Source organism: Orcinus orca, chromosome 12 (assembly GCF_937001465.1).
Source record: "Orcinus orca chromosome 12, mOrcOrc1.1, whole genome shotgun sequence".
In the NCBI taxonomy this organism is placed as follows: Eukaryota; Metazoa; Chordata; class Mammalia; order Artiodactyla; family Delphinidae; genus Orcinus; species Orcinus orca.
Window position 1 is genome coordinate 9,703,274 of NC_064570.1, and position 17,118 is coordinate 9,720,391.

The 17,118-nt window shown below is 44.7% G+C and overlaps 2 protein-coding genes across 3 annotated transcripts in view; one reads left to right on the plus strand and one right to left on the minus strand.

The window, feature by feature from the left end:
* The window catches only part of ZDHHC14 (zinc finger DHHC-type palmitoyltransferase 14), a 276,699-nt gene extending 268,868 nt beyond the window's left edge, over nt 1-7,831 (minus strand). For both annotated transcript variants that reach the window (XM_012536454.3, XM_004263681.4), the window contains exon 1: nt 6,721-7,831. In XM_012536454.3, the coding sequence (XP_012391908.1) occupies nt 6,721-6,965 (245 nt within the window). In that variant the 5' untranslated portion in view covers nt 6,966-7,831. The remainder of the gene's footprint in view (nt 1-6,720) is intronic.
* A 261-nt stretch (nt 7,832-8,092) lies between these two features.
* LOC101279098 (rho GTPase-activating protein 44) lies at nt 8,093-16,425 on the plus strand. Its single transcript, XM_049695607.1, is given in 7 exon segments — nt 8,093-8,353; nt 8,355-8,405; nt 8,407-9,008; nt 9,010-9,175; nt 10,070-10,238; nt 11,670-12,613; nt 14,222-16,425. Coding segments are annotated over 4 exon segments (1,053 nt in total). The 3' UTR covers nt 9,149-9,175; nt 10,070-10,238; nt 11,670-12,613; nt 14,222-16,425.
* The last annotated feature ends 693 nt before the right edge of the window (nt 16,426-17,118 follow it).

Consider the following 17,118-nt stretch of genomic DNA (forward strand, 5'->3'; position numbering starts at 1 on the left):
ATAATAAATAAAAAGATACATGCAAAAAAAAGAAAATATGGACATAAACAGATAATTTCAGAAGAATGGAAATTATTTCTTAAACTAATGTTAAAAAAACTAGTTTTTCAAATACAGAAATGCTCAAAATAAAAAATAAGGTATCAAAGAGGCCTCATCATAGACAGGACACAGGAGAGAAAAAGATCAGTAAACTTGAAGACAGACCAATTGGAATTAATCAAACTGAAACACAAAGAGATAAAAGAAAAAAACAGAAAAAAATTTTTAAAAATCCAAGATGTAAGGAACTATATAAAATGGTATCATATATAAATAGATGGAGTTCCAGGAGAAGAGGGAGAACAAGACAAAAAAATTTTTGAAGAAATAATGGATGAAAATTTTCCAAAACTTCAACATATCAATCCACAGATCCCCAAAGCTTTAGTAAACCTGAAGCAGGATCCATATAAAGATAACCACACCTCAGTTATGTCCTCATTCAGCTGCTGAAACCAAAAAACAAAAGATAAAGAGAACATCAGCCTGGGAAAAAGTTCACCCGTTACATACAGGAGGAAATGCAAAAAATAAGAGCTAACTTCTCACTGGAAACAAAAGAAGCCAGAAGACAATGGGCCAACATCCTCAAAGTTCTGATAGAAAAAAACTGTCAAACTAGAGTTCTATATCCAGTGAAAATATGAAGGCAAAATAAACATTGAAGGCAAAATAAAAATGAAGGCAAAATAAACACTGTCAAAACAAAAACTAAGAGGACTTGTCACCGGCAGACCTGCATACAAGAAACACTGAAAGAAGTACTTTAGGTCATAGGGAAATAATACAGATGAAAGAAATAAAGAGTACCAGAAATAGTAAACATGTGAGGATAAATACAAAATTCTATTTAAAATTATCTCTATTTCATATATGTACAAATGTATATGTGTCTTAGATTTTATATGTTTGTATAGGTTTTATTTTAAAGTATATTTTTTTATATATGTATATACATTTATGTTTCTTTTAAATACTACTGACTGCTTTTAAATAATAACATTACTGGACTTGTATCATACACAGATATAAAATATATGACAATAAGAGTTCAAAGGGTGGGAAAAGTGGAATTATAACATTATAGGTTTCTTTATTATTTCTGAAGTACAATATTACTATTTGGAGGTAGACTATTAAAGAGTAAAGATGCATATTCTAATCTTTTAAGCAACTACTAAAAATATACAAAGAAACATAGCCCACATTTTTTTAAAGGAAAAAAAATGGAATACTAAAAATAGGCAATTCACCTAAAAGAATACAAGAAGGAGGAAAAGAGAAAAAACATATTAGATAAATAGAAAACAAATACCAAGATGATAAACTTTAACCCACCAGTACTGGGACAAAGGCAAAATTTGAATGTGGATTATTGTATCCATGTTAAATTTCCTGAAATTGATGCTAATACTGTGTTTGTATAAGAGAACACCCTTTTTCTTAAGAATTACACGCTGAAAAATATGGATATAAAAGAGCATGACATCTGCAACTTACTCTTCAATGGGTCAGAGAGGGGAAGGAGAGAGGAGGAAGAGAGAGTTTTTTTAAATAAAAGATTTTCATTATTTTTTTATATATAGAAGAAAATTTTCTTTATATTTTTTATATAAAAAAATAAGCCAAACTAAACAACCTGTTGTTTGGGAATGCATACATTCAACAATCTTGAGGAAAATAGGGCAAGGCATTAATAATGACTAGCTCAGGTAGTGATGACCTCAGGGAGGGGCAGGAAGATGGGACAGGGCTGAAACCCAAAGGATATAAGTAGATTCAAAAGTCCTGGTAATTTTTTTTTTTTCAAAAGCCCTGGTATTGACATGGTTCTTGAGTGAGTGGTAGTTTCATGGGGGCTCTTTATACTCATGAAAAGTATTTTATTTCAAAATTGCATGTGTGTTGTTATATATAATCTTCTATATCAATCTAATATTATATTTTTTAAATGGGGGGGAATTGGAGAAATACTAGAAGATTATCCAGTTTATAAAAATTAGTTTAAATTAGGACCAACTTTTATATTTAGTGAAGAACTAAACAAAAGCATTAAGAAAGTCCCCAACTCTTACTTGAACCAACTGACATTTTATCAGATCCATATTTCTGGGTGTATCTAATTATAAGCATCTATTGACCACCACTGTTTTCCCTTTCCTAACAACCTGAGCTACAAAACAATGAACATACTTCCTTGAAACCCTTAATTTCTCTTGCTAAGACAGAATAACTCTGCCTTGAATAAATTATGTGTAGCATTGTACTGCAAAAGAAAAATCTCCAGGTTATGTAGATATAGCCCAATAAATAATTGATCATCATTACCCTGTTATAGGAACCTACAAGAGTCCTTTCTGCATAATTTGATGTCAGTTCCCAATAGCTGAGAGAAGACAGTGAAATACAAGTAGTCAATAGAATCCTTAAAAGTCCTACTATATAAATTCAAGTATCCAAAGACAAGAACCTATAAGATATAAAATTACTCTACATGTTGGTGGTTGTTGGGTAACCTTCATATATACCACAGAGTGCTTTATCTGTTTAAAGTGTTTAGTTACAAAATAAAGGAAGGGCTTCCCTAGTGGCGCAGTGGTTGAGAGTCCGCTTGCTGATGCAAGGGATACGGGTTCGTGCCCCGGTCCGGGAAGATCCCACATGCCGCGGAGCGGCTGGGCCCATGACCCGTGGCCGCTGAGCCTGCGTGTCCGGAGCCTGTGCTTCGCAACGGGAGAGGCCACAACAGTGAGAGGCCCGCGTACCGCAAAAGAAAAAAAAAAAAGAAGTGGGCTATATGTGTGTGTAAGTCAGAGAGAAAGAAATTGATAATGTTCACTGATCTTTTCAAATGGCAATTCTGGGGTGTGTGAGAATGAGGACATTGTAGGGAGTCTTTGATGAGCCAGCCCCTCAGTAAGTGCAAGGAGCAGTGATATGTCTCCACAGCACTGCAACCAACTTCCACCCTTCCCTCTTAAACACAGCCATGTAATGCTGTCACTTTGGAACAGCTACATATGTTGAATAGAAGACTTCTAAAGATAAATAGCCCCGCCCTACTTGACAAAGACTGGAGGGTTGCTTCAGGTTTCTTCTAGTTGCTTTATTACTGTCTTCTCGATTCTGAGACAGCAGCTCCAAGGATGGAAAGGAGATGTAGTTCCTGCTTCTTGTAGGCTTGCTCACTGCCCTCGCTCAGGGTCTGGATAAAAGGCGCAAGAGCAAAGCTGCCCCTCAGACTCACGCCAAGGTCTCTGTTCAACTGCAGACTACACAGTTCCACATTTTTTCCGCCCTAATATGCTATCACTGTCGTGCCTGCTTCTTAATCCACATACTCCGTCCTTCACAGGTTCTCAGAAAGGGGTGACCAGCGTCCTTGGGAGGCTATTTCTAAGTTCTGCTCTAATAACATGTACCATTTAATGAGTACTATGTATCAGACACTGGACTAAATACACGTCATTTAATCTTCACAACGTTTAAAGGTAGATATTATTAATCCCATTTAACAGACTGGGAAACCAAGGCTTAGAAAAGTCAACTAATTTGTCTAAGGTCATACTTCTGGGAAGAATTTTGGGATCTGTCCTTCCGAAAGGCATACATGCCTGTAACCACTATCCTATATTTGGGGGAGGAGCAGCAGAGAGCATCAGAAAGGTCACAGGCTTTCCAGCCAGAAGCCTGGCCACTAATTAGTGTGTGATCTTAGGTGATTATTTAACCTCTCCAAGCCTCTATCACTTCATCTTCAAGGTGAGAAAAATCATTCTACCCTGCCTTTCTTCCACGGTTGAAGAGAGTATCAACACCTGTTGCTGCATTCCAAGAAGTCCACTTCTCTTGAACAAAGTTCCCTGTCCATCTCTTCAAGGTCAGGAAGAAGAGGTAGGGTGGAGAAGAGTTGCAGGAAACGGAGGTCTAAAACTAAGTTTAGAAGTTATATGTCTTATTTTCAAATTTCATATTTGCCTTTGTGTTACAGTATGGAAAAACATGGACCCTCGTGTTTAAAAACAAATTCTGCTAATATTAAAGTTATCTAGACATGAAATTAATCAAAATAGGCAACCACATAGTATATGCTCAATAAATAACTGAAGGAATGGCAGAAGGAAGGCAGACAGAGAGCAGACAAAACGCATTCTCTCTTGATCTCTCCTAGCCTGTTGGCATTTCATTTCCCGTGCATGTGACTAATTGGGGCTCTGAGTCTCTGTCAAATTAATTTGGTCAAAGTTATTTAATTTCACCCTGGCATTAGCAATGGTAAAGAACTTAAAAGCAATACAGTGACAAATATTCTTGCTAAAGCGTAACATTCTATGATTTGAGCAGCCCTATGATTTTTTGTAACTGAGGCATCATGTTACGATGAGCCTATTTTCTTGAAACTTCAAATTGGCTAACTGAAGCAACACTCATGGACACCAAAGACACACATACATGTAGAGCCGATCTAAAACTGAAGCTGCTGACAGTAGCTAATAAAATCCCAGTGCACATATTTATTCCTACAGCCATCCTTTAACACAACGCTGACACAGAAAGATCCCTAACAACCTGCTAGTGAGGACTTTGGGGAACTCTTGGAAGAAACACACAGAGATGAGGTGAAAATGAACTTATGATGGTTCGGTTAAAAGCAGTGTTTGAAAGAAGAAAGTAAAAGTAGAGTAAAAGTAATAACTGCAGGGGACCCCTAACCATACAGTGGGGATTTGGGTGTTTAGAGAAAATGAAATAGTCACGATCCTAAATGAAACACACTTGTGGCTGAAGCTCTGCCACACAATCACAAAATGAATCCATTTTCTCCACTCTTAACACAGCTAAAAAAGCGCAGAGATGCCAGTATAGATCCATTCAAAACTCTGGTAACATGAGGAACATAGTGAATATGCTCTACCTAGGGGAACACCTGTAATGAAGCCACCATTGGAAGGATGGCATTTCTGTTCTACCGTATGACATCACCATGTCAGTGCCGGGATTTATTATGACTCAGACTGCAAAATCACCCAGAACCTCTGGCCCCTTCCCCCAGTTCCCCAGGTCTGTAAGGACAAGAGGGTGGCTCTGGATGGGGGCAGGGGAGCAGCAGCAGGAACAACAGGGCATTTCTCCCATCATTCTGAAAGCCTCTGCATACCCCTACCCTCCCGTTACCAGGTCCCCAGACAGACTCCACCAACTAGTCTCAAATGTGCACCAACGTTAACCTTCTAGAAGAGACCTGGAAATTTTACATAGTCAGAAATGGAGTTGTTGTCTGTAAGAAAGGCTGGGGGAGTTAAGGAGCATATAGCTGAGCTCTCTCTCCTCACCTGTTCTCACTCAATCCCATGAAAATTGTTCATCACAGCACAATGTTCAGACACAAAATGTTTCCCCTCAGAGTCAGAGGGCTTTAAGTGAAAAGTATTACACTGTCAAGAGATCATCCATTTCTGACTGAGACAGCATTTGGAATATCAAACACCAGGCACAAAATCAGAACCTATTAATACTTACCACAGACAAAAGTAAACATACACAAAAGCTTTTAATTAACCCTATCCAACAGAAGCAGAAAGAGTATCATGCCCCATAATAGCTAGGAAAAGCAAAGAACTCCCAATAAATATATTGCTTTTTTTTCAATGGGAGGGGGTAGTAGCTATAAGTTTCATTGAGCATAAGATACCAAGAATTACACAAGAAGCTGCAATGCAAATGTTGGACCCAATAAGAGCAATTGAAGTGGATTCTGAAATGTGGTTAAACTACTTTATCTAATACTATTAACAAACAAGAAGATCTTTAGTTAGTTGGCAGGAAGATAGTTGCTATCAGCCAATTTGATTTTCCTGAATGGAGAAGACGTGCATGCACTTTTTTCCCCCATAAAAGCCCTAAAGTCCCAAAGTTTTGTTTCTGGAATCATAAGTTACTATGCAGTGTCATACTCTTCCTGACAGGCCTACAGTCTCCTTTTACCTGTTCCCCAATATTGGGAGGGGAGGGGAAAGTGTTTGCTTGGAGCATTTTTTTTACTGAAACCTGTTTTTAAAGTGAATCGTTTAGAAACCTGATAGTAAATCAGAAATTGATCAAGAGTGAACATCTAAGGAGAACGAAAAATGAAATTATCCTTCCAAGCCACATGGAGTGGCCAACACTCTGAGACCTAAAATAACCAAGATTTCTCGTTAGTCAGGGAAGGTATGTAGAAGATTTAGTCAACTGAGCTTCACAAGATGCCCTACAGCTCGTGAGCACGAAAGGAAGTCGATTCTGTTTATCCCTGACTTAAGGATCTGCCTCATCCCCGCTTCCCACAGAAGGCTACATCTGGGCTGGTTTGCTAGTCTCCAAACTCAGTAGGGCCCGCGCCAAGAATCAGTCACCTGCGAGGTGCCACTCAACCCTTGGGTGCAACAAGGCCGGCACACCTTCCAAGTGTCCTCTCTCCCTTCTCCTCCACTCCCAGAGCCCGACCCAGAACTGCATTATCTCCGGGGACCGAAAAGCAAACAGACCTTTTAAAGAAAAAGAGGGAGTGCGGGGTCTGTATTATCTAACAATATACAATAGATAAGCCTTCTAGAAAACGAAAGTAGCGAGGGGAGAGGGACAGGGATCGGGGAGGCGAGGGGTGCCAGGCGTCGGGGAGCTTTCGCCACCACTTACTCGAAGGCGAAGAAGAGTCCGCTAGTGACCAGGATGAGGATGAGAGTCAGGTAGAAGACGCCCGTCTGCCGGGCCATCATGATCCTCCCGTTGCAGAAGAACTTGTTTCTTCCCGGGAAAACCTCCCATTTCCTCCGGGCCGCGATTTTCTTCTTCTTGTGGGGCGACTCCATGGGGGAGGAGCTGTGGGTGCTGATCTGACTGTACTCGCAGTCTTTCATGGGCCCGCCGCCGCCGGGAGGCATCCACGAGGGCAGCCGGCTGGGGGCGCACACCCCCAGCAGCCCCCCGGCCGCGCGGCCCCCGCCGAGCCACGACCGCCGCCGGCCGCCCGGCCGCCCCCAGAGCCTCGGCGCCGCGGCCCCTACGCGGGCTCCCGGCTCGGCGACAACTTTGCCGAGGACACCCAGGTTAACCCTTTGGGGAGCCCAGCTGTCATAGCCGGATCCCCTGCCTAGAGGGACGGTGCTCGCCCGCAGCCCGCGGCGGCGGTCCTCAGTCGCTTCCAGCCCGCGTGCTGGGGCTCCGGGACCCCGCGGGGCGCGGGGGGCTGCCCAGTCGCCCCAGTGCTTGCCGTGCGCCCTCTCCCTCGCACAGCCGCTCGCTCGGCCCCGCAGCCCCCGGCCCTCCGGCCGCGCCTCGGCTCTGGCCCGCCGACCCCCGAGCGCTGCGCCCAGAGGCGACACGAGGCGGCGGCCCCGGCGCCGGCTTCCTCAGGAGCCACTTCTGCGCCTCGGTCAGGTTTATTCTAATCCTTCCTCCCGGCGGCGGATCCTCCCCAGGAGAGAGCGATGGAAACTGGGAGGCAGCTTGCGGCCCCAGCAACCCCTCCCAGGGGTGGGGAAACCAAGCACGTTATTCTGTCAGGAGCGGGCTCGGCGACAGCCCGGGCGCTGCTCGCGCGGCGACCCCGCGCCGGCGCGCCTGGCAGGCGAGCCGAGTCCGCGGCCCCCGCGCTGAGCTGCCGGGGCCGCCTGGGCTGAGGGTCGCGGCGGCGGCTCGCGGGCTGCGCGGCCAGAGGCTCCCTGGTTCCCTCCGGCCCCATAGGAGCCAGGCCCGGCGCAAGGAGGGCCGCCGGGAGCGGCGGAGCGCGTCTCTGGGCCGCGGGGCGAACGCCACAGACACTTGTTTGCGAGGATGAGCCCCGGCGCGCGCGCCTCGCTCCGAGCTGGTCCGCCTCCTCCCGGCCCGGTGGGCGGCGGCCGGCGCCTCGCCCGCCGGGCTCCTCCTCCGGCTCCTCCTCTCGGGCGAAGCCCGCACGGGCTCGGAAGGGTCCCCCGCCCCCGTGCCCACCAGCAGGGCAGGCGAGGCCCCGGGGCGGGCGCTGGACTCCCTCCGGCATCGCCCAAGGGCCTCTCCGGCCGGGCACCCGATGCCCCGCCGCGCGCATTCCCACAGACTTCTGTCCGCTTCCCGGCGTCTCCCGGTTTATTCCCGGCGGCCGCTGCCGCCTCGGGACACACACTTACGCAGCAACACGCAAACCCATTCTGGCTACTCCTGGGGACCCGAGGAACCGGCGCGGAGTGGTGACCCTCCCCTGCCCGCCCCGACTCTTCCTCTCCCTCCCCCAGCGGGGCGCGTGCTCGAGTGGCGGGGGCTCTGCTGCTGCCCGGGAGTGGGTTGGGGGTGCCCCGGCGACAGGATGGGGAGGCGCTGCACGAGGCGGGCCGGACTCCGGGATGGGGGCTGCGGGCGGGAGTCTCCGTGCCCGGCCAGCTTCCAGGCTTCCCGCGGGGAGGAGGAGACAGCGAAGCGCCCTGGGTCCCTCCCGGAGGACCAAGCCCCGTGGCAGCCAGGCTCTGCGTGCGTTGCTGCTTCCCCTGCCCTTTCTCACTTCTCCGACACGGGCGCTCACAATTTGCTCGCTTTATTTCTCTCCTTTCCCCCCGCGAGCTCCCACGGCGGCAGAGGGGCCACCCGCTGTGCTCTCCCGCCCCGCCCGACTGTCCCCACGGATCTGCCCGTGCGCTCGACCCTGGCTTTGCAGCGGGGGTCTGAACCCTCCCGCCGTGGGCACAGCCGGTGGGCCGCGAGAGCGAAGACGGGGCGGGGACGATCGGTTTTCCGCGCCCCAATTTCCTTTCACGGCCTATTGGGACGTGTAGTTCTTCCTCTCGCCGTCCGGCTCCGAGAGGAAACGCAACTAGGGGACCAAAAAACTACAAATCCCTGCATCCTCCGCGACGAGGGCGGGAGAGGCGTGGTACTGAGCGTTCTGGTGCTGTTTGGTTGGAGATGGAAACCAACAAAGGGAAGGGCTGGGGTTCTACTGCGTGTTTTCGGTGCTGGGCGCTTCACACGTTACGCACGTTCTTTATCTAATCTTCACGACAACCCTGCGAGGCACTATTGTATCCAGCCGACTACTTGCCAGAGATCACAAACCGCCCGGGTGGTCGAGATGGGATTGAACCCAGAGCCCTGAGAATTTCACTCATTAAGCGCTGCCTAGGTGAGCGGTGTCAAAGGGAGATGAGATTGGTTTATCCAAGAGAGGAAAAGAACTAGGGGCAGTTGGGAAGAGCTTCCTGTAGTAAGGAAAAAGTGGTGGGAATGGCAATTCGAGTAGGACATGAAATTATAAGGAGTTATGAATAAAAATGGTATTTACCAGGATCCATCATAAAGCAGGTTAGGGGAATGGGTAGGACCTTAGTTAGAAATGGGTCCGAATGGTTTTAGATATTGTATGACCAATGAGCACATTGTAGGGACAATTCAGTACTCTGCGGCTGTACTGATTTTTAAAAAAACAACTGGCAAACCTCAGACAATTCAAATGAAAACTCTCCCATGCTCTCCTATCCTTTAGCTCATGGGATCAACAGGATGTTATTTGATTTATTTCAAGCACCTTTTCTCCAGGTGTCCAGTTAATATACTAAATACATTGACTTGGTTGCTTGAAAAAAAGACTCCTATTCTTGTTCTCAATTAAGCCCTTAATTTTTCTGGCATCGTGGTTATGCTTTTTAATAGTCCTTCTCTGTTAGAGAAACATACAAAAATATCTGCATGTGCTTTAAAATATTCCAGCCCATCCACCCCCAAAAAACACGAGGATATAGATATTGGCAAACTTGAAAATTGTTCATGTTGGGTGATAGATATATCTTTATTAGTTATCTGTGGCAGCAAATTATCACAAACCTAGAAGCTTAAAACAACACAGATTTATTATCTCAGTTTCTGTGGGTCAGGTGTCCAGGCACTTGGGTCATCTGCTTAGGGTCTCACACCTGCCATCAAGGTGTTGGCTAGGCTGCATTCTCATCTGGAGGCTCAATTGGAAAAGAAACAGCTTCCATGTTCACTTGGGTCACTGGCAGAATTCATTTCCTTGCAGCTGTAGGACTGAAGACCTTGGCTTTTGCTGGCTGTCCACTGGAGACTGTCCTCAATTCCTAGGTGGCACCTGGCATTCATGGGCCAGCACGGCCACTTACTTCATCAAGTCAGCAAGGAGAGTCTCCAGAGCAAACCTGCTAGCAAGATGGAATCTCATATAACACAAGGTAATCACACAGGGGTGACATCAAATGTGCCGTACTCTGTCCGTTAGAAAGCAAGTCACAGGGGAAGGGATATTACAAGGGTTTGAATACTAGGATGAGCGGCTACCCTAGGGTTTGTCCACCACCGTGCACAAGAGGGTCCATGCTTATGTTTGAAATTTTCCATAATAAAAAGAAATGAATTACATCTTTAAAAATTATCTCTAAATTTCCCACTGCCAGCAAGTTTCTAGATAAGCTGATATGATTGTTTGCAGTTGTCTTCCTAAGAATTCCTTGTTTCTTCCTACTCCATGTTTACTCAGACCTATGGCAATTAGCTTAGGACATATACTTAAATTCACTAGAACCTGGCATGACAGCCATGGATTTTAACTCACCACCTAAAAACTACTCTGTGAGGTGTGGTAGAGTTTATTCAGTCATTTCTCAATTATTTAGGGGTGTAGTTTGTGCGAAGTATTTTTTGTTGCAGCAGGGATATAAAAGGATCCAAGATAGAAGTTTATATTTGGGGGCTAGAGGGAGAGGTGGAGAGAAAAAACAATAAATGCAAATAAAATGCACACCAAAAAAGGGAAATAAATGACTAAATGATAAGACAATTTCAGAGAGACGTGACATGAACAAAAGAACAGAGCAGGGTTGTTGGATAGAGAGACTGGGGTGGGGTGAGAGACCTCCGTGGAGGAGACGCTTGAGCAGAGAACCAAATGGTAAGAAACAGCAAGTACAAAGACCTCAAGGCAGATCAAGCTTGGAAAGTTCTAGGGGTGCAAAGTAAACACAGTCTGGCTGGAATGGAGTGAGGGACAGGATGAAAGCTAGAGGAAAGGCTGGGTGAGGCATCTGGAATCTATTCTCCGTGCACTGGGAAGTCACTTAATCTGTGACCACCATTATAGTAAGTGAGGAAGGGTCAGGAGGAGAGTAACATACAGTACTTGCCCTCAGGAATATATAGCTTCCAAACTTTAATGCTAGAAGGACCTCGGTGCATCTAGAATTATAGACCAAAACATTTCTTTTTTATATGGGAAAATTTGAGGCCCAGAAAAGGAGTTACCTGCAAAAAATTTCTTGAGAATGCCTCACAATAACAAATAATTCATAAATGAACCTCGAATTGAAAGAGTGCATCCTCTGATTTAAAGCTTTAGAAACCTGATAACTAATGATTATTTAGTGCCCGTCATGTACAAGGCATTGTGGTAAAGAAGTTGAATATGGCAGAGAAGCTACAGCCTAGTTGGGAAAGCAAGATGGAGACACATAAGAAAGTAAGTAATGGAAGAAAATTATGTAATAAAAATCACTATCATTTCTGGAATAGCTTCTTGTATTAGACAATATCCTGATTCTTTACACATTTAGCTTATTAAATCAAAAGGACAACCTGACAAGGTAAGGAATGTTACCTTTCTTTCACAGAGGAGAAAACTGAAGATCAGAGAGGTTAGGTGATTTGCCCAAGGTTCATAGCTGGTAAGTAACGGAGTCAGGATTGATGGCCAGGTGTGCATGTCTGATTCCACTACACAGTGGAGGAGTATACTGTGTCTGACTCACTGCCAACTGAGTAGGGAAGAGTATCTTGATTTCAGCGGAAAGGGAGATCTATGAGGCCTAGACTGTAGCAAAGTGAGATCCAGGACTCTGACAATATGATAGGCAGGACAAGAGGGGTTAGGATCTCAAGGAGATGGGAAGGGTGGGAAAACACATGATGTTTCCAGTTAGAGTGGAATTGACAAGGATTCAAGAGCAAATACTTTACTTGGGAGAGGATTCCTTAAAACGCTGCTGAGACAGGAAGTGAGCTAGGGAGGGGTGAGCCTATAAAGCTTGCGTGGAGAAGCTGCCACTGTGGGTGGCTGGAGCTCAGACCCTCCAGGCAACTGTGGGAGGTGGTACAGACCCTGCCTCACAGTTTCCCCACCTGAAGGGCGAGTTTGCTGAACTTTGTCCACCAACCCATCTGTTATTAGCTGGGAGCCCCTTATGGGAGCACTAACTCTTCATCTTCTTTACATTGGGCCACGCTCCTAAAGCTACCACAGCCGTGAACCCTAAGAGCACCGAGCTGGCCCTCCCTTGAGTGTTGGTGGTATCTTTGATTCCAGCGCATCGTTCCTTGTTCTCATCTGCCTCAGTGGGTTTACCGACAACAGGGGTTACATTATTAACAAAATTAGAGCTTTGTTCCTTTCATCTGAGCATTCCACAAACCCACCTCGGTCATTCTCAGAATACCTCCAGGCAGCCAGGAGAAAGTACGGTCTTATCCACGGTGAAGGGGGAAGACATTCAGATCCCAAGACAGATGATTTGTATACCTTTCGAGGCCAAGATGAGTGTGCACCTGTGTGGTCAAAGTACGTAAGTCAAAGGGACCCAGTGCTAGAAGGAGAACTTTGAAAATGCCAGAAGGGGATTTCTTTTGAGAGTTCAGGGCTGGTAATTCAGGAATTAGCTCAGGAAATAATTGCCGAAGCTCCCACAGCAGACAAAATTCCTCGGAAAATCAGGCACCCTAATTCCTTCCAACCCAGAGAGTTTGCTCCAAGTTTTACATGTGCTCAGCACATCTGGGAACATCTTGTGTCAAAACACATAAGATGTTTAAAGTAATAAACTCAGCACTGCAAGGAAAAAATTGGATGAGGCAGAAAAAATTTAATCCAAAATGTACTTATAATTTCCTCAGTGACTTTTTCTTGGCTCTTTTAACACCAAAAAGTTACTTTTTAGGATTTTAATAAAAATAATTCATGTGCATTGAAACCATTGTATTACAAAAAATTTTCTTACACATAAATACGAAAAATGTAAAAGTTGTTCAAATTCCCATTACCTTAAGATGACAGTCATTAACATTTTGTTGACCATCTGTTATGCAATTCATTTTATCCACACACATATCATGTTTTTTATATATAAATTTATTTTATTTATTTATTTTTGGCTGCATTGGGTCTTCGTTGCTGTGCACAGGCTTTCTCTGGTTGCGGTGAGCGGGGACTACTCTTCGTTGCAGCACGTGGGCTTCTCATTGCGGTGGCTTCTCTTGTTGCGGAGCACGGGCTCTAGGCGCGCAGGCTCAGTAGTTACGGCTTGCGGGCTCTAGAGCACAGGCTCAGTAGTTGTGGTACACGAGCTTAGTTGCTCCGCGGCATATGGGATCTTCCTGGACCAGGGCTCGAACCCGTGTCCCCTGCCTTGGCAGGCAGATTCTTTTTTTTTTAAATAGATTTATTTTATTTATTTATTTTTTGGCTGCGTTGGGTCTTCATTGCTGTGTGCGGGCGAGCGGGGGCTACTCTTCGTTGCGGTGCACGGGCTTCTCATTGCGGTGGCTCCTCTTGTTGTGGAGCACGGGCTCTAGGCCCGCAGGCTTCAGTAGTTGTGGCACGCGGGCTCAGTAGTCGTGGCTCACGGGCTCTAGAGCGCAGTCTCAGTAGTTGTGGCACACGGGCTTAGTTGCTCTGCGGCACGTGGGATCTTCCCGGACCAGGGCTCAGACCCGCGTCCCCTGCATTGACAGGCGGATTCTTAACCACTGCGCCACCAGGGAAGCCCCCACACACGTATCATTTAATAAAATTGGAATCGTGTCATGCGTCCTGTTCATCCTGTATGGTTTTTTAAAGTGTCATCCCTAACCCCTACTATTTCCCAAGTAACCAATGTAAACAATTTAGTATATATCCTTCTCCAGGCTCATAAACTTATAGGCAAACTGTATATACACATATATGCAGTCCATAATCCAATTTCATCAAGTGTCTGAATAATGTACTTTATAATTAATCTTTCCTAGTTCACGATCCAGCCCAGGTTTCATACCTAGCACTTACTCTTTCAATAGGGAACAGTTCTACCTCCTTTCTTTTAGTTTCTTGATCTTGACATTTTAGAAGAGTTTAGGCCACTTATTTTGTACAATGTCACTCCATTTGGGTTCGACTGGCATTTCTTCACAGTGTAATCCACAATGGGGCTCTCATCAGGTTTCAGCCACAGGCATGAAGGCAACGTTGCTGAAACTACAAGATACCTGCGTGGGTCACACCTGCTGCTGCCTCTGGGCCTGCAGTTCCTCACAGGATTTCGAAGAAGCATGTCCATACTGCTTCCAGCTGCAGGTGCTGGATAAAGCTGGAATGTATCTCCAGCCCAAGGCTAAACTGACACCCCAAAGTACAGACACTTATTAATTGAGAAGCAAAATAAACATGCACTCAGGTTTAAAGAAGCAAAATTTATGAAGAAGTAGAAAGGCTCCAAAACTGTTTTGTTGATTACTTGTAAAATATGCATCAGAACACTAACTGGTAAAATAACGGGAAAAGGAGAAGCATCCTATGGACGATGAGGAACAATTCTACCACTCCTCAGATTTAACCCTTGCAGGAAGACACAGAGACTAAAGTTCTGAGTTCTGCAAGTCTGGTTCCAATGGCGAGAGCCCAGCCTGGTTTTCAAAACACCTACATCTGGACAGTCAATACCCATTTGCTCCTCAAAGGACATGAGCAAAACAAAGAAACACTTCTCTTAACTAAAAATGCAGCTTAGTCAGAAAGAATTCCAAAATAATCCAAAGTGGATTTCAGAAATTTCTTGTCTCCTCTGTAAAGAATGGATTTTGAGAAATGTGTAATGCTATTTCGGAACTAAAGCTAGTCAGTAAAAAACTTGTTTGACTTTTATTTATTTTCTGAATACGTGGAAACCAAATCCAAGAACAAACTTTCCTTGACATCCTTGGCATTTGTGGGAAATAAAAACCTCACTGGAATGAATAACTGAAACCTACCCACCTCAAGTGTTGGTTGTGAGATCAAAAAAATATGTGAAAGTGCTTGTCAGTAGTAAACTCATAAGCAGGTATTACTGGTATTCTTATTATTTTCCCTTTTCTCATCAGTTTTCACCATTTATATCATTCTCTTTCAAAAGGAGATTGAGACCTTTATAAGCATGTCTACTTAGAAGGACTTCTTCGGGGGGTCAATAGCCTGACTGCTAATTCAGAAAACTGGTGTGTCCTTTTTCTCCTACAAACATCTGCATAACTGTACATTAGTGAAACCTGAAGATTATCCCTATTTGGGGTGTAAAAATATCCGGGATATTCTTAATTATAGATGATCTAATAAGATAAAGATACAAATATATTTTACAGAAATTTTCATTTTTGTAACTTTCTGTTGTTCCTGTAGTAATATTTCACCTTAAGAGACAGTTAAATTTGTTCTAGTACAGACTTATTTCTGGGTTTAAAATTATTTCAAAATGTCAACTTTTACTTTAGCTATCTTACATCTTTTCTGGAACAACATAGGTACAATTTGGTTTTTGTTAATAAGCTAAGATTGTTTTCCACCTTTCTATTTAGCCCATTTAGATATGTTGAAGAAAAATCAGGTTATGCATTTTTGGTGGGAAGTGATGTGTCTTTCTCAGCGTCAGGTCCAAAGGTCCATGGTGCTGGTTTGTCCCAATATTCATGATATTCATTTTGATTCCTAGGGTAAGGAGGTTCCACTAGGTTTTTCCAATATAAAGTTGTTATTTTCCTTTGTAGTTAATAAATACAAAGACTGCAAATGTCTTGTTCTTCATCAAACTCTCCCCTACTAATTTTAGTATCTATTGATTTCTTGATTCTATTTCCTTCCCTTTCCTCCCTTCCTTCCTTCTTTCTTTCCTTTATCTTTCTCTCTCCCCCCTACCCACTTTTGTTGGCATAAGAAAGACCTTTCTTTTCTTCCCCATTTATTTATTGATTCATTGGTTTATTTATTATCAGTATGGATGGCCTCATAGATACTTTTATTATTCAATGGGATATAATCTATTGTTTTTTGTTTTTAATTAATTTATTTATTTTTGGCTGTGTTGGGTCTTCGTTTCTGTGCGAGGGCTTTCTCTAGTTGCGGCGAGCGAGGGCCATTCTTCATCGCGGTGCATGGGCCTCTCACTATTGCGGCCTCTCTTGTTGCGGAGCACAGGCTCCAGACGCGCAGGCTCAGTAGCCGTGGCTCACAGGCCCAGTTGCTCCGCGGCATGTGGGATCTTCCCAGACCGGGGCTCGAACCCATGTCCCCTGCATTGGCAGGCAGATTCTCAACCACTGCACCACCAGGGAAGCCCTAATCTATTGTTTAGTTATAAATAACTACAACTAGGGCTTCCCTGGTGGCGCAGTGGTTGAGAGTCCGCCTGCCGATGCAGGGGACACGGGTTCGTGCCCCGGTCCGGGAAGATCCCACATGTCGCGGAGCGGCTGGGCCCGTGAGCCATGGCCGCTGAGCCTGCGCGTCCGGAGCCTGTGCTCCGCAACGGGAGAGGCCACAACAGTGAGAGGCCCACGTACCGCAAAAAATAAAATAAAATAAAATAAAAATAAAAATAAATAACTACAACTATAATCTGTCAGTAGTTATTTTGACATTCAAACTGTTCCAGGTTTGGCTAGCATGAGCCCCTTCATGCTAACTCCTGTGAAATTTGACATGACCCAATCACTCCTTGAGCACTTGCTTCCCTAACTGCCTCAATCAGATGTTCCAGGGTCCCCCTGTACTTTTCCTGTCCCAGCCCTGCAATCTGTCATTTCTCCAGGGGGTCCTAGTTCCTTTTAGTGGAAAACACATATGTGTTTATATATCTCTGTCTATTTATATATCTATTAAAACATAGGCACAGATATTTATTTTTCTCAATGCTAAAAACCATGTTTTCAAACTGATAACATGCACTTCCAATCAAAAACTACAAGCTGTAATGCATGCTTCTCACTTTCCATATCTGTAGCTCATTCCTTCCATTATTCTCAATGTATTTGTTCATTTCTTCAAGTCTAGAGTACAAA